The sequence below is a fragment of the Vigna unguiculata genome, chromosome 3, assembly GCF_004118075.2.
Source record: "Vigna unguiculata cultivar IT97K-499-35 chromosome 3, ASM411807v1, whole genome shotgun sequence".
NCBI lineage: Eukaryota > Viridiplantae > Streptophyta > Magnoliopsida > Fabales > Fabaceae > Vigna > Vigna unguiculata.
Genome location: NC_040281.1, coordinates 1,496,738 through 1,523,738, shown reverse-complemented (window position 1 = coordinate 1,523,738; position 27,001 = coordinate 1,496,738). Strand labels below are relative to the sequence as shown.

The 27,001-nt window shown below is 31.8% G+C and overlaps 4 protein-coding genes across 5 annotated transcripts; 2 read left to right on the top strand and 2 right to left on the bottom strand.

The window, feature by feature from the left end:
- Positions 1–3,805: 3,805 nt before the first annotated feature.
- LOC114177195 (indole-3-pyruvate monooxygenase YUCCA2-like) lies at positions 3,806–6,643 on the bottom strand. The gene is made up of 4 exons (XM_028062452.1): positions 5,669–6,643; positions 4,662–4,910; positions 4,397–4,519; positions 3,806–4,271 (listed from the first exon to the last, which is right to left on the bottom strand). Exons 1-4 carry the CDS (start codon positions 6,353–6,355, stop codon positions 4,089–4,091), a joined length of 1,242 nt encoding a protein of 413 aa, XP_027918253.1. The 5' UTR covers positions 6,356–6,643; the 3' UTR covers positions 3,806–4,088.
- Positions 6,644–16,767: 10,124 nt separating this feature from the next.
- On the top strand, positions 16,768–21,324 carry LOC114178080. The gene is made up of 6 exons (XM_028063778.1): positions 16,768–16,976; positions 17,106–17,238; positions 17,433–17,536; positions 18,696–18,840; positions 18,925–19,065; positions 19,192–21,324. Exons 1-6 carry the CDS (start codon positions 16,936–16,938, stop codon positions 20,917–20,919), a joined length of 2,292 nt encoding a protein of 763 aa, XP_027919579.1. The 5' UTR covers positions 16,768–16,935; the 3' UTR covers positions 20,920–21,324.
- Positions 21,325–21,434: 110 nt separating this feature from the next.
- Positions 21,435–22,890, top strand: LOC114178081. Its single transcript, XM_028063779.1, has one exon. It carries the CDS (start codon positions 21,789–21,791, stop codon positions 22,635–22,637), a length of 849 nt encoding a protein of 282 aa, XP_027919580.1. The 5' UTR covers positions 21,435–21,788; the 3' UTR covers positions 22,638–22,890.
- A 2,142-nt stretch (positions 22,891–25,032) lies between these two features.
- On the bottom strand, positions 25,033–26,689 carry LOC114179593 (ras-related protein RHN1-like). Of its 2 annotated transcripts, none has more exons than XM_028065994.1 (6): positions 26,531–26,689; positions 26,118–26,195; positions 25,912–26,038; positions 25,730–25,803; positions 25,553–25,646; positions 25,033–25,320 (listed from the first exon to the last, which is right to left on the bottom strand). In XM_028065994.1, the coding sequence occupies exons 1-6, from the start codon at positions 26,570–26,572 to the stop codon at positions 25,223–25,225; spliced, it is 513 nt and encodes a 170-aa protein (XP_027921795.1). In that variant the 5' UTR covers positions 26,573–26,689; the 3' UTR covers positions 25,033–25,222. The 2 variants fall into 2 exon arrangements, with proteins under 2 accessions (XP_027921795.1, XP_027921796.1); XM_028065995.1 differs by having other exon boundaries at positions 26,527–26,673.
- Between the last annotated feature and the right edge of the window lie 312 nt (positions 26,690–27,001).

Below are 27,001 nucleotides of genomic sequence, written 5' to 3'. Positions count from 1 at the left end.
AACTTTATTTTGATAAAATTTGATAAAATTTATTGTTTAACATACATCAAACTTTTTTTTTAAATCACACTAAACATTTTTTTCATCTATTAAGATGTTGTTACATATATATATTGTCAAAAATTTGTTAATAAAATAATTTTAAAAATTAATTTAGATAAGGATGAGAAGAAGAGAAGTTTGTTGATTTTTCCCATTGAGAAATCGATAAACTGGACTATGGGATATCGTTGATTAATATTTTCCAAAAAGGTCTACAATAAGTCACATCTTGTTTCAAATTATATTACTATTCTCTCAATCACACCTATTTTTTTTAGTTTACTTTGAATGTTTTTACCAAATATTACATTGCTGTTTGTTTACTATTCAGAATTTTCGTATCGTGTTTTATAATTTTTTAATTTTGCAAGTTATTTTTTGTACAGTTTATTTTTCAACTTACTTTTGTATGGTTTAAGTTCATGCAAATTCTTTACATATTTACATTTTACATACTTTATTTGCAATTAGTAATTTTCAAAGTTAAGTCATTTTACTTTCCTTTATTATTTTCCCACCTCCACTTTCATTTTTTCAATTAATACTTGTTTTTTTCTTCTAAAATTTAGTTTTTATCATAAAAATATAAAATAGGCAAAAAAATAGTTAAATTTTATATATTTTTAATTGAGACAATAAAATTATAATAATCATAAATATAATTTTAATTATAATAACAATAATAAATTTAAGTACTAAAATTGATTATTTTTCAATAAACTAAATTATAAAATGTCAAAGAAAAATATTTACTTAAGGTAAAAATCATAAAATATTATTAATCTAAATAAAAGAAATTACAATTTGGTTAGAATATTTTGATATATATATATATATATATATATATATATATATATATATGGAAAACAAAAACATAATTAAAGTTTATTTAATAAAGGAAACAACATGCATGGAAGTTGAACTGTAATAGAAACTTATATTAAAGAGAAAAATGTTTTTCATATTTTTCACTTTTTAAACGTTGTAGTTTGCATAGGTTAGAGACAAGCAGTAACTGCAACAGAACTTTATGCAGAAAATCAGAGTTTGAATGAATTACTAATCAACTAGGCATAGAAAATCAGTCTCACAACTATATATGTTGAAGTATCTAAACGATTTTATCTATACACGAAGAAAATATGGAACACAATTCCTTCATTGTAGTTGAAAACTTTGAATTGTTCTTCTTCTCTTAAACTCTCACTACAACTTCAATTTCCAACTTATGTATATCCCTTTGATCATAATTGAATTCAACGTTTATGAATACAACCTCCATGTGCACGATTTCAATTTTCAACCCTCACATCTCAATCATTTAGATTAAATCAATATGGCCTCTCTTTCCAACTGATGGTACTCTTGATTTTTAGCTTGATTGAAAAGTTTTTTAAATGATAATTAGAATTTGTATCATAACATCAAACTGATATTTTGAAAAGAAATTTACAAGAATGGTTATTCATTAATTTAAATATGACTTTTAAGTATCATAGATAAAATAAGAAAGTTGAGTGATATATAAAGAAAACAAAACTTATAAACATTAAGTCTTAGGTAAAAATAAGAAAGTTGAGTGACATATAAAGGAAACAAAACTTATAAACATTAAGTTTTATATTGTATTCGCTTGATGTGATTGTATTGTTGAAAGGAGTTAAGGACGACGGATTATGAAAACGAAGTGTGTTCCTTTAGGGTGATTTGTGAGGAAATGAGAGAGCGGAAATGCAAGATTGATCAATTCTCCCATCATGCATGATTGGCCATTTTACAATCATAACCTTGTCACGTGTTGTTCTGCTTTTGCTTTGCTGCGAAAGATTCCTGAAGCATGTTGAACATTCACAATCAAGATTCCTGACCAAAGCTAATACACAATAAATATTCCTAAATAAAGTAGCTGTAATTTTGAATTTTCATCGAACAAAGCTTTGAATTGACATTAAATATCATCCTTTGTGGGTTTGTGCGTGTTGGTGGAATGGTTGTGAAGCTTGGAGGTGCGAGAGCACACGTATTGAAGTGTTTTGTTTTGTGGTTCAAGTTTTTCGAACTCAGCTTTATAGGTGAGTTTTCTTCTGAATTGGGTGGTGGTAAACGAAAAACCTCTCGTGGCCCATGTAATATGAGGTCCAAGCTCCATGTGTGTGTGAGTGCTCAAGCTTATGTGTGTGCGTGTTTCTGGTTGAATGTGTGTTGCATGTGTAGAGGAATCACTTACGTAATCAATGTCGTGTTTTGTCTAGGGTAGCAACATCAGTGTTGTGCGTGTGTAATAAGTTACAACATCGATAATGTGCATGCGCATGAAATGTGTGGGTGTGGTTGGTTTTGAGCTTCATTTTCTTGTTGTAGAAGGTGATTCGTGGACGTTTTAGGTTTTTGCAGGCCGTGGATGGAGGTGAAGTTGTGGTGGAGTGGATTTGCAGCGTTTGAAGTGTGGTTTGGGAAACTTTGATTTATATGTCAAGTGGTAGAAGTGTTATATTTGAAGGAAAAACTTAAAAGTCTCACATTCAATAAATAATGAATTTTTATTTTATTTTATAGTTTTAATGTTTTTTATTAATATTTTTAAAAATAAGGTTTATTAATTTATACTAATATATATTACATATTTATATTATTTATTTCTATGAAACATAAATATTGATACGAACACTAATAATAAAATATATGTGACATTAGAAATGTAAACATTCAAATATATATATATATATATATATATATATATATATATATATAAATAATATTTACAATATTCTCAATCAAAAGATATTTCTAAAATCAAAATTATTTCCTAAAAACTAATTTAAATAAAAAAGATATTAAATAAATATTCTCAATAATGAGTTATATAATAAATCTTATAAGAGATCAAGCAAATCATGAATGAGATCACCTTACAGCTACTTAAATTGAAATTGACTAACATGATGTTATCTTCAAATTATTAAAATGTGTTATCAACCTTAATGTCAATATGAGCGAGTTGAAAGATTTTTCTTATTTATCATTGGATCAGTTACATCAAACTCAATGTCCGCTTTTAACCCTTGGTTGTATTTTACAAAATGGTCAATCAACAATTACACGCAAACAAATCGAAAATAATCATCAAATGACTTTACATGATTTTATCTGAAAAATAAAGTTATAAAATTATTGATCCGAGAATTTTTCATTTTTAAATACGGATTTAGACGGGATACAAACTTAAATGAGTATAGACTTAAAGGAATGTCTATTGTATTGGTAGGTTTTATTTGGATGTAGAGAATAAAGATCTTTGCACTAATTGTATATAATATAGTTTCCATCAATAATATTTTCCTAGACCCATCGACAAATCATCGTCCCTATTACTGATGGAGTATATGGCATTAGCAATTACTGAGGATTTCATAAGTTTGTCGGTAAGTTTTACAAACGCACAAAATACCGACAATTATGTTATTAGTCATCTGTCAGAAATTACATTACCAACAAATTTTACTAATTTTTAACGAATTTCAACGGTCGATAATACTATATCTTTTTAGTTAACATTTTTTAATTTGCACTCCAATTTTATCTTTATTTCGATTCACATTTTTTATATCTTATGTAACCATTCCTTTAATGTACTTATCACATTCTTCTTGATATATTTATCCTAATATCCTCAAACTTCCAATTCAATGCACTCGACACTTGTATACTTTAGTCTTTTCTTTTATCTTTACAATATGGGTTTTTGAAATGGTTAAATGTAAACATTGCTTCCATTCATATACAAGTTACATATATGTGATAGATCTTGTACATAAACTTGTATTTATACCCTTCGTAAATGGATTGATTATATTTTAAAACTTCCTTAATTATATCTCTTATAAACAATAACTGCAACTAGGTTAGAATCTATAGACTCGTTTATATTATCCGAATCTCTTATTACTATACAGAAATCCGACTGATTTTTCATTCCTTGAAAGGGGAATTCTGGATGGTGGTGCATCCACGAACACAAGATTTTGCTTTGTTTTATAGTACCACACTTACGTGGTCTTAGAAGCTTTCCAGCAATGTTCAATATCTTCTGCAATCCTCTTCGCATCAATGGATGTTCCAAGAAGACCACGATTACTGAAACCCACTGCATACAATCCATTTTCACCTTTCCATCCATTTGGGAAAGCTTTTCGAGGCAACCCATCCTTCTCACAAAACATCTCGCTCCCCTGCTCAAACCAAACATTTCAAAATCCCAATCATTACCTCAAACAATCATTATTCTATGCGAAAATCTATCAAATCAACAATCAAAATTGGAATTTTGTAAGTTAGCAAGTGTCGAAGGAAGCACCTTCAACCAAGTGGGTACATTGCTTTTGTAACCGGTCGCCATAATGATTGCGTCGAAATTCTCTGTTTTTCCATCCACAAACTCCACCTTGTGTTGTGCTAGCTGTTTAATCCCGCGGCAAACCTATACATATCAGACCATGTATCGTTAGAATCAATGAAAGAGAAACAAGATTTTTAAAAACGGCAAATTTGGTTGACTACGACAAGAACCAGAATACGATAAAATAATTTAGGTTTGATTGGGATAGAGAAGATTATCTAGCCTTAATTTTTCCGCTTTTTATGTGAGCAAGTGTTCCAACATCCAAAACTGGGGTCTTGCCGTACAAGTTCTTGAGCTCTAGAGGGCCAATTTTGGGACGATGAAGTCCAAATTGAGCTGTGTCCCCAAGAATGAGATGTGACATTAGAAGCAAAAACTTATCCACGAGGCGTACAGGGAACCACTTGAGCAAGAACATAGACAAACCAAAAGTTGATTTCCCGAACATTTGCTGAGGTAAGATATGCACCTGTGGTGAAAACAAAATATCACGTTTGAAATCTTAAAAGTTGCTCAAGAAACATTTTAGGAAAATTAGAGACACCCCAGTAGTGACCATCATCTTTTCATGCTTCCGGAGATTCTCTTCACCACTGAAAATGGTTCCATGACAGAAAACAACATTAAAGATTTTGGGTTGCTGACCACGTTCGCGCATGCCGAAGGATTCCAATAAACTATTCAGGACCATGATAAATTCCTTTTTCAAAACTTTTCTTTATTTAGAATCAACACTCATGTTTTCAAAAATAATTAATTAGTTTCGCAAACACACGGTTTCTGCCATACTAGTTCTTTAGTAATGAAAATGACGTATGAGGCTTATATTTTACCCTCACAATAACTCATTACACAATAACTTAAAATATAAAACTTTAGGCGTGGTCTTACTTCTGTTCATTCATGTCATATTTTACTCCTTTATGCACGTAATACATTAGCATACTCTGTTCATGTCACTGTTCTACATCAATTCCAACAAGAACACATATTTAAGCTGAATTTACTGCAAAAGCAATACCCAATACGCTTTCTTATGCATGTACAAACACAGTAATAACAGGATTGTAGAGAGTTCTTCAATACTTTTCTGATAGATATGTTTTAACTATTATTATATGTCATAATTTCTTTGTAGTTAACAGTGTATAGATATTTTGAACTGGAGGTACTAGTGATGGAAGCATATATACGAAGATGTTGAGGATGTTATTGAAATTTACTAACCGTGTCTCTAACCACAAGGGACGGAAGAGCATTATGGTTGCAGAGATCTAAGCAAACTTCCATTCCCGAATTTCCACATCCAACTACCAAAACCTTCTTTCCGCAGAACATAGTGCCACTTTTATATGTGCTAGTGTGTAAGATAGGTCCTTCAAACTCACCCATTCCTTGGATTTGTGGCACAAACTCCTCAGCATTCTCTCCAGTAGCTACTATGAGCCACTCACAGACATATTCTGTCTCCTCCTTTTTGAAGTCTTGAGTCTTGACCCTCCAGCAGCCACATCTGTGATCATAATTGGCACTGACCACTGTTCTGCTGAATGTTGGTTTGATGTGAAAATGGTTGGCATAGGCCTTCAAGTAGGCCAAGAATTGTTGCTTTGTTGGATAAGAGGGAAGGTGTTGGGGGAATGGCATTAGAGGGAGTTCGCAGAATTGCTTAGGAAGATGAAGACACAAGCGATCATAAGTCTTGAACTGCCACATTGAAGCTATGCAATCAGATTTTTCAAGGATTAGGCTTGGAATACCTTTCTGTTTAAGACATGCTGCTGCAGCAAGCCCTGAAGGTCCAGCACCTACTATCACTGCTCCTCCAACACCTACCACTCTTCTCATTTTACCCATCTTTACCTCAACATAATCATGGACCCTTTTCCCTTCCACCTCCTTCAAGTACTCCATCAAAACTTATAAGCCGCACATAAAGTGGATATATAAATGAAGTCACAGTTATGATCAATCACAATGTGGTCGTTGACAGCAACAAAGTCTTGATGCTGAGGCTGAAATCAGAGTGTTGAGTCAAACACTTTGTGTGAAGTTGAAAGTTATGATATGAGTTTGTGAGGGTCTGATTTGGTTGAATAAACTGAGTTTGAAGTTTGGTTTTGTTGAAAGGATGAGAAAGCAGGAAGCAAGGACATGAAGAGAAAGAAAAAGAGAGAGCAAGTTAAAGGGATTTTTGTATTGGGGTGGATTGGATGTATAGATACAGGTATGTGTGTATATATATATATATTTGAATTGGTGACTGGTGATGAGTGCTAAAAGGAGTTTGGTTTATAAGTGGACATGTCCATGATAATAAAAGCTAATAAGAAACCAACTTCCATCTCCCAATAAAACCAAATTCACAAACACATATTGGGAGTGGACAAAATTTTGGTCTTATTAAGCACAAACACTCACTCAAATCCTACACACGTACTCTAAACTTATTATAATATAAAGACTTCAATTTTTTTTTATTATAATTTTCAATTTAAAAACACCCCTCTATCGATTTATCATCCAATCATTCACAAAAGTTAGAAAATGACCTACTATTTATGTACGGGATGTTCACTTTATTACGTAGAACGTCTTAATGACCCCATTAGTGATTTCGATCTACTTAAACACGCCATTGCATTATATTTAAGTTTCTAATTTTATGTTTAATTGTCTATGTCTATGTCACATACAGGGACGGAGCTAGGTTCGTTTTACTTTTAAGGGGTCCACCACAAAACTTTTTCTTTAATATAAAACGAATACATATTCGTTTTTGCATTAAATATTTATGGTTATATATGCTTTTTAAAATTTCTAATTACAAATTTACTTGCTGATAACGGTGTCAAATAATCAGTTTCACGTGCTAATAAAACCCAAAAATGAATTTATATGGGTTTAATTAACAATTTGGTTTCTAAGTTTAGGTAAATTTAAGTTAATTAATTCATATTTTCTAAAAAAATTCAATTGAATCTTTATTTTAATAAAAAAAAGATCAATATGGTATTTTCTATTAAATTGACATCCACGTTTATGTGTTAAAATCTGAAGTCACACGTAAAAATTTTAATAATTTTTACTTTCAAGATATAACATGTCAAAATCAAAAAAATTTAAATGTAGAAAAGATTATCCAAATTTTAATACGTGACAAACCACTATTTTTTATGATAAGAACATATTTAATAGAAGAATCATATTAAATTTTTTTACACAAAAATAAAGACTTAATTAAATAAAGAACAAATATAAAAAATTAAAACAAATCAAAAATTTAAATATAGGAAATAATTTACTAATAAAACTATTTACATAATTAAAACATTATATACGTGTTACCTATATATTTTCATACAAAATCCGAGCATAATCCGAGCATGTTATTCATTGGCTTGTCTTTTATGACAATAATAACTATCACTCAATAAAAATAAATAAATTTATTGGGATATTAAAAATATACAAGATAAAACTAATGGCAATATTGATAGTTATAAAACTCGGATGAATCCATTTTCAATCATGATTTAGTGAATTAACGAGTTGGATTGATGTTGAAATATAAAAAAAAATGCATTCCTCTCGGATTAACCTCAATTCACTTGGTTAAGTCAATTGAAAACCCAATTAATCTTGTCCATATTTTGAACTTTTCTTTGTTTTTTAATATTTAATATATTAGTACTTCATTATGATAAAATTTTCAAATTTAGATTATATTTGTCAAATTATATTAAACATATATAACATATTTTAATTCGTAAAGTTAAAAATTTATAAATTAAAAATTTTTGAAATAATAAAATTTAAAGTAAGTATCAAACATTTTTATATTGGTTAAACACTCCCCTTAGTAACCTATTCATACTATTTGGTCGAGTTCAACAAATTTAAAGAATAATCAAAGATTAAGATGCCAGTTTAAATAGAAACAAAAGTTAATAAACAGTTTTTAATTTCCCTATCGGTTTATTTACAAAACATACTAATAACATCAAGTTAAATAATATTCTTCACGACCCTTGTATTTTTATAATTATATCAATATTTTATTATTCTTCACGAAAACTTATATTTTTATTTAGTATTCTTCATTAACTATGCAATGCATGACTTTGTGGTCTCTTTGATAGACTTTTGTGACCATTGAATATTTGATTTGTGTTTATTTTATAACCCTAAATTATAAGTACTCATTTATGTATCATCACTGTGTATCGAAGAGTCAAATTGGCCTAAGATAGCTTCTCTCTAGGCACTAAACCAAAGTCTTGTTTGTTCAGTGCAAAGTTGAAAAAAAAAAAAAAAACTTTTTTTTTTATTTCACATTTTTCTAATATATACTCCATTATTTGGCCTCTCATCACTTTCAAGTTTTCAAATCTGTCTCTTTCATTTACTATTCTTGAATGTGGCATTTACATATTCTTAACTAAATAAAATAGTAATTAGTGCATTCCCAACGAGTCAACGTGAAACAGTTAAAAGGTTTCACTTTAGATTAAAGGAAAAATATACTGTCATTGCCGCATGTATTTCAGTTGAAAGATAAAGATATAACTTCATATTATATTGCTACACAAATGAAAAGATAAAGATATAACTTCATAGTAAATGCAGACTATTCATACACTGTTTCACGTTGACTCGTTGGGAATGGCACAGATACTTAATCTCATTGTCTTAATATTTATATACAAATGAAGAGAGTTAATATATAATCGAAGAGATGAGTCACAAATTAATCCATATTAATACAAAGTGACATATCCAAAAATTTAGAAAATTATATAAATTCTCGCATATAAGGAAAGTGACATGTCCGGAACTCACCAATCTGGAAAAGAAATTACTCGAAACCCAACCCATTTCAATGAAGTCCCATAATGGATTCTACCACCCAAAAGAAGAATCAATAAAAAAACCTATGGAAAATGATCTTATTTCTAGCGTCGTATATCGTTTTTATTATTGAACTAAAAAATAAGTCAATCAATTTTTAACTTGTTATAAATACTTAAGAAATTAAAAGTTATCACAATATGCATTACAAGTCTAAAATATACGAGTTATAAATAATTAGTAAAAAAAGTTATATAATTAAATTATTTTTATTATGATTAGAATATAATTAGTATAAAATTTATTATATGCTTATAAATTAACAATATATTTGGTAAGGGACGCTGTGTTTGTAGGTCACATTGGATGAATTATATTCTAGTGGTGTTATCTTTTGTTTACATATGTGTTCTTCTTTAAAAAATATCAACGAAGAAGATGTATTAGTAAAAATATAATTAGTTTTTTTTTTGTTTTTAATGTGATTTTTAATTTTAGTTAAATTTGTTATTTGTCACTACAAATAATTTTAGAGACTAAATAATGAGAATTAAAAATTATTGATATATGTTAGGTTTATAGAGGGGGTTTACTGTAGAGACACAACACCAACGAGGCTTGAGGCCAACCATAAGACATCAACATCACTTTCAACCAAAAACATTAAGACAATGAGTTTATGGGTCTTCATTTTTATGTGATGCTCCACTTACTCATTTCTACCCAATGTGGGACTTAGACTCACATTTCCCAACAATATATAAAATAGTCTATATCATGAATAAAAAAATATAATTGATTTGTGAATTAGAATTTAAATTGGATTCTAATATTAATTATTTAGGTTTTAATTACTAAGAAATTAATACATAAATTAGTCCCTAATTTTAAATTAGAGACTAAACATTAATTTTTGACACAATCAATGTAGTATGTCATCTTAGTGAGAGATACTACATTGTTTATGACTAGAATCAATGTTATATTCTCACTTGAGTCACATATAATATTTGTTTTAGGTAGGGGTGATAATGTGGATTTGGCTCGGCGGATTAGCCCACCAACATGTATAAAAAATGTGAGGTGGATCCAAATATTAAGCTTGTTGGTTGACAAAATTGATTATTTTTCGAAAAGCTAAATTATTTTGTATAGATTTTAAAGTTAATTTAAAAATATTTCCAGACGTATTTAACAAAAATATTAATTTTAGTAAAAATATCACTATAAGATTTATACAAAAAGTAAATTGAGTTTCAATTTAAAGAGGGACAATATTTTTCTACTTTTACAAAAAATGGGACTAAATTGAAACTAAAAACAAATGTAGAAATCAAATTGAGACTTTTTGACATGTGACACAATTGTGAAATGACATGTGTACAAGAATAAATTTTTTTTTTTAAAAACATAATAATAAAATAAAATAAAATAAAATGAAAAAAAATCACAAATTGACACATGAGATTGATTTTAATACCGTTTGATCAAACTAACAATGAACAAATTGAATCATCTTTGAAAAACAAGAATCAAATTGATACAAAAGAAAAACTGGAAGATCAATTTAACATTTCTTGACAAAATCAATGATCAAAAGAGTAATTTAATCTATAACTAACTATTGAAACTTAATTTATAAGTGTTAATAATTTAAATTATAATGATATTATATATTTATATCTTTACACAAATATAATATAAAAGTTTTAATATTTTAATTTTTAATTTAAAAAAAAAAATACCAAATGAGTTAGCAGACTAAAAACGGGTTGATCGACAGGTTAGGAGGGCCGAAACAAAACGGATTGAGAAACTTAAAATTACAACCCAAATCTATCAGTTTTGACGAGCTGGTCGTGTACCATAGTCCATTTTGTCGTTCGTAATTATAAGAATTGATTACATCTTTGGTATTCATAAGGATGTGTGCACATTTCTTTGAATTGATTGGAAGTTAATGCAGTACTGGTAATAACAAATCCAATCTTATTTTTGTGTTGACATATATAAAATAAATAGAAAGTGCAAAGTGAAGTCAGTGGTGCTTTTATGACCATAATAAAAACTCATAAGAATGGAACTACAACGAAATAAAATAGTAATTAGTGCATTCCCAACGAGTCAACGTGAAACAGTTCAAAGGTTTCACTTTAGATCAAAGGAAAAATATACTGTCATTGCCGCATGTATCGATCGATTTCAGTTGAAAGATAAAGATATAACTTCATATTATATTGCTACACAAATGAAAAGGCTATTCATACACAATTGAGAGTTTAATATGCAGCAACAATCAACCATCATATTATATAACTCTCACCATCATCAATGTAAAGCTATTTGGAAAAGGATGCTAAATTCCAAATTCAGGTTTTATAAAGAAAATTCATGGAGCATGACAAACTACTTATTCAAATAAAAAATATTACTTTATTACTTATTTTAATTAAAAAATAAAAATTAAATTATTTCAATTTTATTTATAGAAAATTTATCAAGTTTTCAATTTTCTTTTGTTAAAAATTTATTTTCCTTTAAATAATTTCATTATTATATAGTTTTTCGTTTCTTAATGTTTTTCTTTGTAGAAGGGTCTTCTTCGCTTTATAGGATGAAAATCTTAAATGTGATATTAAGTCTTATATTAAGTAAAGTTGAAAAAAATTAAATATTGTATAAGACAAAAATTTTATAAACTTACTCTTTTAAGATTTTATTTTAAAGTTTGTGTTAATTTTTTATGTGAGTTAAGCTCATGTTTTATTGTTGTTATCACTTTCTATTGAATATACTCGAAAAATACATAATAGTATTAGAGTTACATGATGATAAGTATACCTGTATCAAAATTTTCCTAAACGAGAGATAAACAAATATTTTATGTGAACAACTGTATAAGTAAAAGAAAAAAAAGACACATAAATTTATTGTTTTAACCTTTAAGGTTCAAGTGATGTTAATTCTTTTATGAATTAAGTTAATGTATTATTGTACTTCTCCATTTTAAAATAAAACATCTTCGTCTGGATTTCTTATAATGTCATTTTTTGGAGTGAAAACAAAAATAGCGAATGAGATATATTTTGAAGTGAAGAAGAATTTGATACACATTCGATTTTTTTTTTATCAAAAAAGAAGATTTTTACTAATTCATCTGTTAACCTAAAAATCTTATAAAATATTAAGTATATTACATTTTACGCATCTAAAAAATTGATATTTTATAGTATTTTATTTTATTTTACATAAAAAGGTCTTATTTGCAAGACCCTAGAAAATGGTGTTTTAAAAGTGATAGTGATTTAAAAATAGTGAGACTCAATTATTTTAATATTAAAATGTTTTAGTATAAATAAAATTGTTATAAACGAGTTTCATTATTTTAAAACACATCATCTCTCTAGAAACCACTTTTCTAGAGTTCTCTGACTTCTCTCTAGAGGTTCTGTCTCTCTAGTCGTCTGATTGAAGAACCGAGACTGTAGGATTGATCCTCTCGGCGAGCTCTTCAAATTAGACCGATCAGTTTCTTCGTTCGCGTAAGTTGAGTTTCCGCTCTCTTTTTAGTCTTTTTCTGTTTTCTGTTGCATGCAAGCCCTATTCCGCTTGCATGCGACGTTTTAATCATCAGTATGAGTCTTTGCTGATCAGTGATCATAACGGTATGTCCTGATCGTTCTTGTGATATTTCTATGTGTAGGTAGAGCATCCTGTGGAGTTAGAGGTGTTGATGTTTTTAAGGCGTTGACGTTTATAAAGCTGTCTAAACAGGATAACATGTAAGGGAAGCTAACTGTTTTACTTGAATTTCGTATAGAAATCATTCTGATGACTTTGAATTGCATGATTGATTATTGTATGAGTGCTTGAACTGTGTAATTGAGTGTATGCTTGGATTGGGCTAGATTTCTTTACTGTTGCATGTGAGAACAGATTGGGAATCTGGTATTTTCGCCTAAGCGAGCAGCTCTCGCCTGAGCGAAAACACCAGAAACTCATCCCTTGTCTCTGCACGAGATCTCGCCTAGGCGAGCCAGTCTCGCTTGAGCGAGAGTCACTCTCGTCTAAGCGAGACAACTTAGCCTGAGCGAGAATTCGCCCAGAGTTTGGGTTGTTCTCTGTTTCAAGCCTCGCTCAGGCGAGAATGACTCGCCTAAGCGAGAGAGCCCTTTTCGCCTAGGCGAGAACCTCTGCCGCTGAGTGTTATTTCTCTGTTTCTAATGGATGAAGTTATGTTTAAATGTGAACTTAGTTATGATATGCATGAATTGTTATGACTGGTAATATGTGTGGTGAAATTGCTTGAAGTTGGAATATGAGAAGAAGTGGTTGAATTAGAATTTCAAGGGAAATTCAAAAGAGTATGTTAGTGTGTGTAAGGACATGAGGACTCCGTATGGGTTGGTATCCTACGCTCCAATAACCATTAAGGCTCATGTAGAGTGTAATGGATTATGTCGTGAGGAGTAGCAGGAGGTCCTAGTCTGTGGACCCGATTCAGTCACAGACGCGAAGGGGACTTACCTTGGGAGTAGTTGGGTGACAACCCTTTGTGTCCAAACTCTGCAGAGTTTGGGAACCTTCACAGGTGCAAGCCACCCAGAGATCCAATGTCGCTTACATAATCCGGATATCGAGTCTATAGTAATATATCTGCATTGTGTTTGGGGTGATCTATGTGATTCTGGTGAAAATGAGAAAGATTGCATGATTTATGTTTATAATTGAATTGTATGATTCCTTTAATCAGATTAGCTTACCCTTGCTTTCTGTGTGTCTATCTCGTGTTGTATGTTTTCCTTTTGCGATGATCACCTATTCGGTGGGAGCAGATGTGATTGCAGCGTCAAAGGCAGTTCTGGAGGATGAAGAGCCATCGTTTTAGGTTGATGAGGAGGTTTCCAGTGGGAGCTTTAGCAGTGGTCAGTTTAAGTGTATAGTTTATTAGTTTAGTTTAAGTGTATAAGTGATATATTTTTATAGTCATATCTTTTGTAAGACTGTACTAATATATTGTGTATACTGGATTATCTGTTTTGGAACTATGATGAAACTCCCTATTTTTATTAGTTTTAAGCCGCTAAAATTGGGATGTTACATTATTTAAATATAAATCAATAACTATTGTTTGCAAATATCGAAATCAGTTAAAATTTATTGTACATTATTTTAACAATAATATCACTTGCTTAAATATGTGGGTCGATTGAGTCTAAGAGTGATAAAAATTATTAAAGGAGATATTTTACAATAATTAACTCTTGGTATCATTTGATTAAGCATGTCCATATTCATGTAAGTTTTTCATTTATTGCTTTTTCTAATTTTCGACGGAAAGAGAAGAGGATAATTTTTTGTTTCAAATAAACATTTTCAAATTAAAATAATAAATTTAGATAAACTTATTATTTTAACATTTTTGTTTACGCATATTAAACACCTCTCTTAAATAAAATAAACAAATTGCCCTCTCTTCTCAAGTCTCACTGTTAATGAACTCAAGTTTGCCTCCTTCAAACGTGTTATAAGAAAATTAAATCTTCTATTTCTCATCAATTTCATTTGGCACATTTTTATTATTCAATTTGTTTCTTTGGCATTTTGCAAGTGGCAGTTGATGCAATTGTTAGTTTTAATGAGATTTCAAGTTGTAACCTTATTCTTCGGTGATATTAATGTTATTGTGACTTTGTGAGTGTTCGCTATATAGGTAACTAAATGTTGTGATATAATACTATAATTATAATTTAATGTAAATTAGGAAACATTTAAAATTGGTTTTAATGTTTTCTGTGGGTAGTGAGTTGTCATGACATATTTGTCAAATTAAAGTTTTATGACAATAACAAGCAAAATTAACACAGAAAAGTCCACTATTGTGGCACTTTCTTCTAGTTGTTGTAAGGTTATGTTTATGATAACTCTTCGAAATATAAAGAAATGAAAAAAAGTTTTTGAATATTATTTCATAATTTATATATATATATATATATATATATATATATATATATATATATATATATATATATATATAATTAATAGTATTTGAAGTTATGCAAGTATCTGTTAATTCCATTACTTCGAGAAACTTCAAGTTTTATTTTCTGAATCAGAATTTAATTCTGCTAGGGACGGTCATGATTGTAAACTTTGATGTCAATAGAAAAGTGAATTAAAAAAGAGAGAGAAAGAAGGCTTTAAACTTTTTTATAATATCAATTTACTATTACCATCATTCAGCTACAATAAATAACTATTAACTTTAGTTTTTATTTCATTTCATTTAATTAAACTAAATTTAATTTATAATGTCAAGTGAGTAATAGATGAATGAAATTTGTTTTCACTAGTGTCCTTTTAAGACATGTTTATTTTAAATAGCATTGTGTATTCTAATAGAGAATCACCACTTATTTAGCATCTTATTGTTTTATTCTTTTGTATTGTTAAGGAAAGTATAACATTTAATTTAACAAAAACGTATATATATTATCATTTTATTAAGCTAATAATGATTCTTCAGAAAAGGGAACCATTAAGTTGTAGTATATCGCATATATGATAATAAGTATAACTAACCTATCAACAAAGAATAATTTATAATTAGGAATTTGTTTTCATATTTTATTTTAATATATAAGTATTTTAGTTAATCTTTTTTATCTTACTTTTCTTTATCATTAATGGATATAAATTTTCTTTCTCTATTCTTCCATCATATTATACCTTTTTCTGATTACTTTACTTTTTTTCTGTCTTCCTTTTCATTTTCCTCTATTATATTGTAGTTACTTTTTCCATTATTTCTCTGTTTTCGTAGTTTTGGTTTTAGTGTATTAATAAATTTATTCTACAAATTAACTAAAATTTTGTTCTCAAACTTTTTTTTTTCATTTTTTGATATAAATGCAAACATACAAGCATGGGAACGGATATGTTTTCGTAATAATAATAATAAATAAATAAATAATAAATACCACGCATGAATAATAGACGTGGCGAGCAGAAAAAAAATGCATAATATTATATATTATAAGACGATTTAAAGAAATAAAAAACAATAAGAACCTTTTATCCTAAAACAAATAAGAGGTGCATCCTTGTGGAATTTCCCGGTTCAGGTTAAACCGTTAAACACTACGAAGCTAATGAGTGACGCAACGGCTCTTAATCCTTAGCCCCTTCTATTTCTTTATCGAAATGTGCATTCCAGCTCAGCAAGTCTCTTTAGATCTTCACCGTTCAATTCTTTTCCAGTGTCAACAAATTCAGTGGCCAAACCACTCGGTTTCATTGTACTTTTAAATTTCTTTCTGCAGCCGAACAAAACTCCTCTAACTACCGAAAATACCCTTCCAACGTTCACATTAATCATCGTCTTTATTGAAACAGCCAAAGGTCATTATCGTCGTAGCAGAAGCGCCTTCAGAGATACTATCCTTTTCTTAAATTCCATTTACTTTTCTATTCGTTTTCATTTATTAGTATGCATTTATTTATATATATTTTCTCTCTCTTCTTCCCCTTCTTTCACTGCAACACACTGTGTTACTCTACAATGAAGGTTTCAGCAGTGGCGAATCTGTTCTGAACTTCCACGGCGAGTAGTTCACTGAGTCGCACGACCGAGGACTTCCAACATGTTGGATGGAATACTCGGGAGAGGTTTCACCGCGAAATGGTTCTTCCTGTTGCTTTGTTTTTGTGTATTGTTGTTATTTGATGAAGAAAGGTGGAGAGAATTAAGAGTGCTTTTATGCTTCTCATTACGATAAACGTGATTTTTTTTCTCCTGCTTGTTTGTTCTCAGCAAATCGTTGATCAAATTGACGAAGACTCGGATTGATGTGATACGGAGGAAGAGAAGAGCGACAGAGAAGTTTCTGAAGAAGGATATTGCTGATCTATTGCTCAACGGTCTCGATATTAATGCCTACGGAAGGGTAATTGGTTCTCTTCTTTTGTGTTTGTTTTTATTTTGGGCAGTTTCTGGATTATGTAACGTTAGCTTATTGAGGATGCTAGTTTTCATCGAGTGAGGGATTGCAGTAGAGTTTTTAATGTGTGAACAATGCCTTGTCTCTTTGATGAACTCGTTTTCAATTAAGTTTTGTCTTGTTGCGAGGTGTTTAAACAGGCGGAAGGACTCGTGGTTGAGTTAACACTGTCCTCTTGCTATGGTTTCGTTGAGCAATGCTGTGAGTTTGTGTTGAAGCACCTCCCAGCGATGCAGAAGCTGAGGTATTATTAGTTTGTTTGTTTCTTTTAAACTTCTTGTTATCACCTCTATTATTAATTTTTTTTTTTCATTTTAATTCTCATCTCAACTCGGAATTATGACTAATTGCTTTGGCTATAACAAAGTTAATGTGAATTTCGGCCCCAGGATGGATATATACGATGCACGAAATACAGCAAATTTTAAAACTAACAAATAAATAAAAAGTATGGATACATTACTATAATTCTAAAATAATATGAACGACGAATATGAAATCGATGTAGATTGCGATAAAATCATTTATTTCAAACTCGTATAAAATATCTATCATCTCACCGGTGTCATATTGTGAGTTTGATTGAATGAAGAAAAGAATGGAAATTTTAGGAGACAAAAAATCGCTCAATTTAGTTTTTAAAAATTGTCATTATACGCAGGGGCATATAACGTATATCTAGTTTTATATCTTTATATCATGGCTGCTCCTAGTTTGATTAAAGTCATACTCAAGCCGCCTTTTAGATTTTTTTTTCCAAAATAATAAGTAACTAAGTGTACCGTACGGATATGCATTGCGTAACGGATACAAGTGCAATCGACCAAATAAAATACCCTGCTTCCCTGGAGATAAGGATTATGAGTGAGTTGGTAGCGGTGTTTTTTCTTCTGATATCATCATTCGTCATTAATTTTTCTCTCGTTGTTTGATCAAGAATCCCAGTTGTAGAAATTGCATCATTTTAAGGGAAAAGGTTTCCTAATTTGTTTCTACAATGCTGCAAGTGGTTCCTGAAAATGGTCACCAATAGTACTGACTACACCATAATGATTGTGCATCTACTACAGGTTCACATGTGTGTAGTTATTCTGGTGTGGTTGAAAATTGATCTGGCCTTTGCGCCTGCATTTTTTCTTTGTTTAGGTTCAGTTACGCTTTTCCCGACCATAAAAGCAACTTTAGTAGTATTTTTGGTGAGATGAACTGGTCAAAAGATGTAGAAGTGGGTGGAGTTATGTTTATTTGTTTCTCAGTTGATGAATATGGTTGGTTGGACACCTGTACCTGTCATAAATGTCTCAAAATTGTTATGGTTAAATAGTCGTTGTATATTTTTCCTCAAATTCAGAAGTTGAAACTTGAATGACTTAATGACATAATTGCTTCCATTTCTTTTACAGTGGTTGCCCTGAGGAATGTAGGATGGCTGTATCGTCTCTGATGTTTGGTGCTGCAAGATTTTCTGATTTACCAGAGTTACGTGACCTTAGACAAATATTTCAGGAGAGATATGGGAATTCCATGGAATGCTATGTCAATCAAGAGGTGATTGTTCATTTATGTTAGAACTTTACTACATATTGATGACTTCTTCTGTTTTCCTGTATTGACTAAATTTCAAGTTATCAGTTTGCTGCAAATTTGAATTTCAAGTCTTCTACATTGGAGAACAAGGTCTGCTTGATGCAGGATATTGCATCAGAGTTTTTAATAAACTGGGACTCCAGTGCTTTCAAACTGCGGATGTCGAGATCCTCTGCAGTGGTACAGGTGCTGTCTTTTGCATTTCCTTTTCACGTTATACTAGTTTCGTTCTCAAAATTGAATACCTACATAATACTTAATTTGTTTCAAGTTTTTAGAATGTATGTGAAATTGTTAATATTTTATGTACAGGAACACAATGCTTATATGTCTAACCATGATAAACCATCGCAAGGCAAGGATCTTACCCATAGGGAAGTAGGGAATGATGTTTTGTTGGAGGAAAATCGTGATCTTGCCAATGATGGATGGAGATTTCAGCCTGACAATGAAGCTGTAGTCTTAAACAGACATGAACGTAATCTTCAGTCTAAATCCACAGTCCCTGGGGTTTCGGAAGTTCATAAGGAAAGGGATGGCCATGATAATCCAGGAAGGCATGAGGTTACAGTTGAGAAGAGCGACAGAGGCTATCGGAAGGAGGGTTGTATGCTAAAACCGATTGGGCATCCATCTCCGTGTAAAACTGTGGAACAAATCGAAGGTGGTTCCAAGCTGCACAATAGTAGGGGGCATATCACCCCTCCCAGAGAAAACCAGGTTGGTATGCTAAAGCAGACTGTACACCCCTCTCAGAAGAAAAAAGTGGAACAACTTGAAGGTGGTTCCAAGCTGCATTATAGTAGTGGGAATACCACCCCTCCAATAGAAAACCTGGGCAGTATGCTTAAACCGATTGGACATCCATCTGAGCAGAAAGCAGTGGAACGATTTGAATGTGGTTCCAAAGAGCCCAATAGTTGGGGGAATACCACTCCTCTGAGAGAAAACCAAGGTAGTTCGACAAAACCAATTCAACGTTTATCCCAGAAGAAAACAGTGGAAAAATTTGAATGTGGTTCCAGGCTTGAAGATAATTTGGGGAATACCACACCTCTAAGAGAAAACCAGGACACTGCAACTGCTAGGAAATCTCCCAGTCATGCGGGATCACATTTCAAGGTTAATGCAAAGGAGCCATTCTCTGTTAATCATGTTGGCCTACCTGTAACTGATGAATCCGAGAGAAATATTCAAAGAGATGTAACACCAACAGCGAAGTCCAGCTACAGTAATGTCATTCCACCTCCATATGTTAAACAACCTAATTCTAAGCAGCAGAAAATCTCAAGTGGAGCCAATATAATATCTTCAATTACCGACAGTGGTGGCCTCTCTACATATCATTCTGCACATGAGAAGCTTGATACCACTGTGACGGAGAGGGTTCAAATAGGTTTGAATAGTTCTGACCAGGATTGGCAGGGCAATATACACGAGAGACTGAGCAGACAGAATCGTGAAAAAGAAATATCATTTCGACAAGATGCTGAAGAAGTCCCTGTGCTAAAACCAAGATCTACGAGGAGAAGACACTCAAGATCACGACCGCCAAGTTACTACGATGCCTCTAACGAAGACTCTGGAGTTCAGAGAAAATCAAGGAGCAGAAGCAGGAGACGAGATGATTCAAGACGTGGTCTGCAAGCTGTGTTTGAGGAAGAGCAGTATCAAAATGCTGAAGAGGAAAGGATAATAGATAAATTGCTGATCCATTATAGCAAAAAACCATCCGTCCTTGTGCCAGAAAAATTAAAAAGAAACTCTAAAATTCACCATGCACATCAAATGGATGACTCAACTAATGAATTGCAGAAGAGTGGAAGCGGCGATGGATCTGATGAGACACCAGTGATGGTTAGTCATGCATCACGATCACTTTCCCTTCCTCGTAAACAACAGAGAGAAGTGGAAGTTAAGAAAGTATTTAATCGTGCTGCTACATTTGAGCCAGTTAGATCACACGACGCTCGGCATGTGCATCCTAATTTACCTGACTATGATGATCTAGCAGCTAGGATTGCAGCACTAAGAGGATGATAAAGGGTAAAAGTACACTATTTTATGATCATCGTGCTTTAATATGTACAATGTTTGTGCCTGGAATTACAGAAGATTGCATTGTGGTGCTTTTATAAATCGTCATGTATGATCTCGTCTGTGTTGGTTGACAATAGTGACTCTGCTGCCATCATCTTACATATGCTACGGGCTATACAGAACATCAATTCAAGTTTTGTCTTTTATGATTGTACAAGTGTTTGTAACATAAAATTACCACGTTCCTACTTTCTTCGGGTCGGCTAATGGGGAATAAAAGATGTTGAGACAGACGCTATTGTTTCAGAGCTTCTCTTACTAGCCCCCTTTTTTTATGAATTGTTGTTTACACGTTCATAAATACATTATTTGTATTATATAAATTTATTGCTTAATTTTTTTCAATTCTGTAACATCTCACATGAATACAAAGCTATTTCTCACACTTTAATGCTCGATTGGCACGTGGTTAAAGTTATGCAAAAGGCAACTTTTAATGTGCCGGTTCCAGTTTTAAGAAGCAACTCAGAAGGAGGAAAGCAGTGAAGTTAACGAATCGAGGAAGAAGAGTGGACATGTATAACTTTTGTTACTTCTACAGTGCAAGCTTATGGCAGTAAATTAACAAATTGACTGCTCTGATCTGGAATGTCAAAACACGAAATTCAGAGTGGTTCAGGAGCAAAGCCTTTGTGTTCCCTAGGACATTCTCCTTTAACGATTCGCATCCGTTGCATCTAAGCCTCCTGTCTAAGGCCAAGGACGTTTTCCCGCCAAAACGGACTTGTTCTTACCTACCACCCCTATATTACCGTGCCTCTTCTAGAGCCACATTCTACGAAGAAAGAGACACATAGAGAAACTGTGTGATGAAGAGCACATCCAAAGTGATTATGGGTGCAACCTTGGTGATGGTGGTAACCCTCGCAGTGGTCCTAGTCCTTATATTTGTGCTGTTAGCCGAGCTCTATTGTTCTCTCTTACTCCGCCGGCGCCACCGTAGAAACAACACCATTCCCAATGTCAGTACTCAACCCACAACAGCCAGAGCTAGTGCTTCACCTTCTCAGACAACCTCACACCACCACCAACACTCTCCAATCCGCAGCATTTACACACAAGGAGTCTTCCAAGCTCCAATAAGCATCCTTCTCCCCGCAGTTTCTTGCGAAGAAGACAACAAAGCTGGGCCAAGAAAGCAGATTCACTATCCTGAACTCCATCAGCTTCTTCAAATCCAAATCCAACCCCATGAATCCAATCCAAATGCAAGCCCTTCCCCACCTCCATCCTTCATATCCATAACACCCTCGAAACCAAATCTCGATCACCCACTTCCTCGTGCCCCGGGAAATCTTTGTCTTGATGATAATAATAAACCTTGCAGCGGCGGAGAACAGCTCGTGTACATTTCCAACCCCATTTATGAAAACCACGGGAGCCAAGTGAGCGGAGCAAACACCCCATTTGAGACACCAGACACTTCGCCGTCGCGTTTGGAAAGAAGTGGTTCTTCTGAGGAGGATGAGGCAACCCCTTGTATCACCCACTCACCTCCATCTACCCCTCCTTTGACTCCAATGAAGAAGCTCCCTTCAGAGGCTTGTTCCGTTTCCCTGAGAGATGCAAGGTCCTTCGCCACTTCATGCAGCGATTCACGAAGCAACATTGGCCTCTCTTCATCCTCGGCTTCCCCTTCCACTTCTCCTTCATGGTAACTGTGATTCTTCTTCCATGGTGAGGTCAGATTGCACGCGTGAAAGCTTCTGTTTTAATTAGGAGGGTAGTTCTGTGAACAAGGCAATGGTGGTGTAAGAACAAAAGTAGTAATTGCATTAGCAGCATGAGAAAAGAAGCTATGAGTAGTTTCTTTTTCCAGGTGCGGTTATCATATCATAGCGCCTGTTTTAGTAAATAGTAACACTCATGGCTACTCAACTTCATTATTATTTAACTTTGTTTATCTAGGCATTCTGGTAGCTAGCTACGTTTGGGGCATGCACGGTCTTTGTTTCCATTGGCATGGTACTCACTGCTTGTTTTTTCTTGGAAACTTGGTGCATTTCTCAATGGGAAAATTTATGTTATTGCTTGAGTAGTTTAATTTGTTGTCGCAAGAAAGAAGTGAAATGAAAACGTTTCTATCTCGAATTTTTATGGCCCCTGGTTGTTATTCCGATGCATGATATAATAATGTATAGAAGGGTAAACCCACAAATTAGCTGTCACCTGCTGCAGCTACGATCTGCGAGCACAGTCTTCAGCTTTTTGTTCGTTTCGATAAGGACGACAACATTGCTCTGCTGCAGTGCAACTCCTTTATGCAAGAAGCTTCAGCTTTCTCCCTGATTTCTATTGAGTAATTAGTTTTCAGTGGTTGAGAGATAATGAAAGATACATGATTTTGTTGGGAAATTGAGAGCATGTGAACTGCAGTAATGGATGCTCACTGAAAAAAAAAATAATGAAAATGATCCATTGTTGGAGAGAGGGTGCGTTGCAATCACTCGTGTCCTTTAAAATGTATTACATTACATCATTTTTAAAGACTATCTAAGTTTTATTCCAACGGTCCAAGTTTTAAAATGTTTTTAAAAGAGATTTTTTTATATATATAAAATTTAGGTGTTTAATTTGAATCTTGAGTTAATACTACTACACAAGACTTTTTTTGGTTCGACTAAAAGGGAAAATATAGATAAAATAAGTTTAAATAAAAGTATTTTTTATGTTGGGTAGAACAGGTGCATGTAAATTTTCTTAACATGGGACAAATGTTTATAAATAAAAAAAAAAGTAGTACATAAGAATATCTTAATATAAGAATCTTATAAGAGCTTTTAAGATTTATACTTTTACAATTTCTTTTATTAGCATTTCAATTTTTTACGATTGAAATTCTAGTAAAACTTAATTTCTTACATCTTCATTGATTAGTTTTTAGTTATGAAATGTCTAGTTTACATCATTATAGGAGGATAATAGAGAGAGAATGTCGAATTATATAATAAGTGATAAAATAAATTAAAATAAAAAAGCTTGTTCAACCAGAAGTGTCACTTTAGCGAAAATTTTAAATAACTTGAGATGCATTGACATTCTTTAACAAAAATTATACATAAGAACTAAAGAATATAGAGAAGTTAGACTTTCACAAGCTTCTCTATAGTTGGGGATATTTTTTTAAATTTTTTTTTTTTTGTATACTTGTATAATTATAAACTGTTTTTCTCAATTTATTTGCAATTTCTAAGATATTCACATCCTTTAACTAGTTAATAATAAAAATCATTTAGGATTTATTTCACAACCACAATTATTATTTTTTACTCTATTTTAAAGAAAAATATAGAAGCAGGAAATGTCTATCTTTTTCACTGATAATCTAAATCTTAAAAAAATAGTGATTTATGCTTGCTAATAATTTTAGGTTAAAACTTTTTTAAAGTCTAAGAAGTCAGGTTTTTTGGATTATTTAAAATGCCTTTTCATTTCAACATATTGATCTATTTAAATAAACTTAAATGTTTTTTTTGTACATAAATAAATAAATATAAACGATGAATAATAATAGTATTATTTTTATTTTGAAATTTTCTACAATATGTCAAAAAAGTATTGTTAACTTAATTTACTTTGCAAAGGTATTGTTGAATTTACTTAAACCATATTTATTGTTTAAAAATAAAATAAGAATACACAGAAAAAAAAGGCAATAATAATTAAGGTTTCATACTGCACAGGCAAAGTAGGATAAATAAAAAAGTCAAAGAGAAAGTATTGGACACAATGATGTCATTACATTTGGATGCAACAGAGACAAGTTCTGTTCTTCTCTTTCTTTTTTTTTTTTTTTGTCAGGTTAAAATTAGACACAGACAAATTAGCACTCAATGAGGTATATAGAACAATGTATTAACTCTGAAGAGTCAAAATAATTGAAAAAACAATGACTTTAAAGGTGACAAAGTAAAGTTTATTAACTCATGATTTCACATGTGAAAAGCCAAATGAAAACCATCTAAAAGTTCTCTCTGATGCTGAATGAAAGCGATCTTTTTTTAAAAATGATATTTTAACCCATTTTTTCCTAAGCAATGAACAGAACAGAAGTAAACGAACAAAAAGAAAAGGACAACTTTGGATCTTGCGATGTACAATGAACATGTCTTTGTTCTTCTTGTTTGAGCAATTACGTTGACATCAACAATGGACACAGTGTAGTGAACTATATTTGAGTACAATTAGACATAACATTATGAATAACGATACTTCACAGAGGAAAAGAGTTATGAACATGCCATTAAGCACAGCAAAAGTATCTTCTTCTACTTTCTGTAGCTCTGGTGTGCAGCTTGATTCCACTTTGACGTGAAGGGTTAGCTTTTACCAATCTCTTAGCTGCAAAATGTTTGTATAAGAATTTCTAGGTAAGCAATCTTAACACAAACGTTAATTGGTTAATAATTCATTGAAGATTGTGAACTGAATAATAGCTTCTTTAGCAGAAAAACAGAAGAAGCAGATCATACAATTCAACAAAATTTGACCCACAGAATAGGAAAATGCAAGTGCTCTTGGATCATATTTCGTAGGAAACAATGCTTCTAGGATGAACGTAAATTTATTTTACCTATTTCATAGAAGAGTTCGTTCACATTTTGTGCTGTTTTTGCTGAAGTTTCAAGAAAAGACAAGCCACTTTCTCTGGCATATTCCTCACCCTCCTGCAACCATCAACACAAAGTACAACAGAACCTCAATAAGCAAATAAGAAAACGAAGAGAATATAAAAATTCACTAGAAATACCTCATTGCTGACTTTTCTGTCACCTTCCAAATCAGCTTTGTTAGCCACCAAAAACATTGTCAAACTTGAATTTGCTGACGTGAATTATCAAACAAGTATCATGCAATGAAGTTGTGAGGAACTTTCACAGAATGATAATTTTCAGAACTAGAAAGAAAGAAAGACCATTTTTTTTACAGCACCTCGATAGTACATAGGAGCCAAACTGTGGTATCGTTCTTGCCCTGCTGTGTCCCATATATCAAATTTTACAGTGGCTTCATTTAAAGACAAGACCTGAGTGAAAAATGCAGCTCCAATTGTTGATTCCTGCACACATATATTAATGCTGAAGAATCCACTACAATAATGTGAGGAGGCATAAGAGGACTAAAACAATAATTGTAACCTGGTACTCGGAAAATTGACCTTTGACAAATCTAAGAACCAAACTTGTCTTTCCTGTTCCCATGTCTCCAAGAAGTACCTGGGAAATCACAGAAGCTGATCATACATAACAATTTTGGAATACTTTCTTCTGCTAACTATGCATGCCCTTTTGATCATTGGAAAATGAGGGAGTGCGGTAAATTTTGAAATTTAAACCCCGAGGAGAAAAATTGGAAATTTTGGTCCTTGGAATCACAAAAATGGTCGAAGTCATCATATGCAAGATGCAACAAACAGAAGCTATTTGCTTCTCCTAAGTGTAAGAAATTGTTCTGGTTTAGAAGCTGATATGTGAAACAAGAAACATTTGTAGTTTTTGAATGAAGATGATGATTGATGTAACAAACAAGAAAAAAAGGAAGACATACCTACCAGTTTTGCTTGTAAACTCTTGTTTGCTGTTCTCCTGGCCATAGCTTAGATTATCTATGTGGGAAAAAAAAGAAGAATGATTCTTGGGTTTTGAAGAGGATTTTCAAAGAATGAAAAGAGAAAGCAAGAGAATGGAAATGGAAGGGCTTGAAGAGCGAAAAACAATTATGGTACGTCATGATCACACTGTACAAGACTGGTAGTTATTTGGTTGGACTGGTAAGTCAGCTCATATAAATACAATTTTTTTCTTTTAAATTATCTACCATTTATAATTTTAAATTGGACTATAACATTTTAATTATTAAATTTTGACAACTTTTTCTTTCTCTTATAATATGAGGTATCAATTTTTAAATATTTTTTTTAAATTAAAAATAAAAAACAAAAAACTATTTAAAAAGTGATATCTAAGATCCTAAAAGTAAGTTGTCAAATAATCAAAAAATTATTTTCCTTTTAAATTTTGTT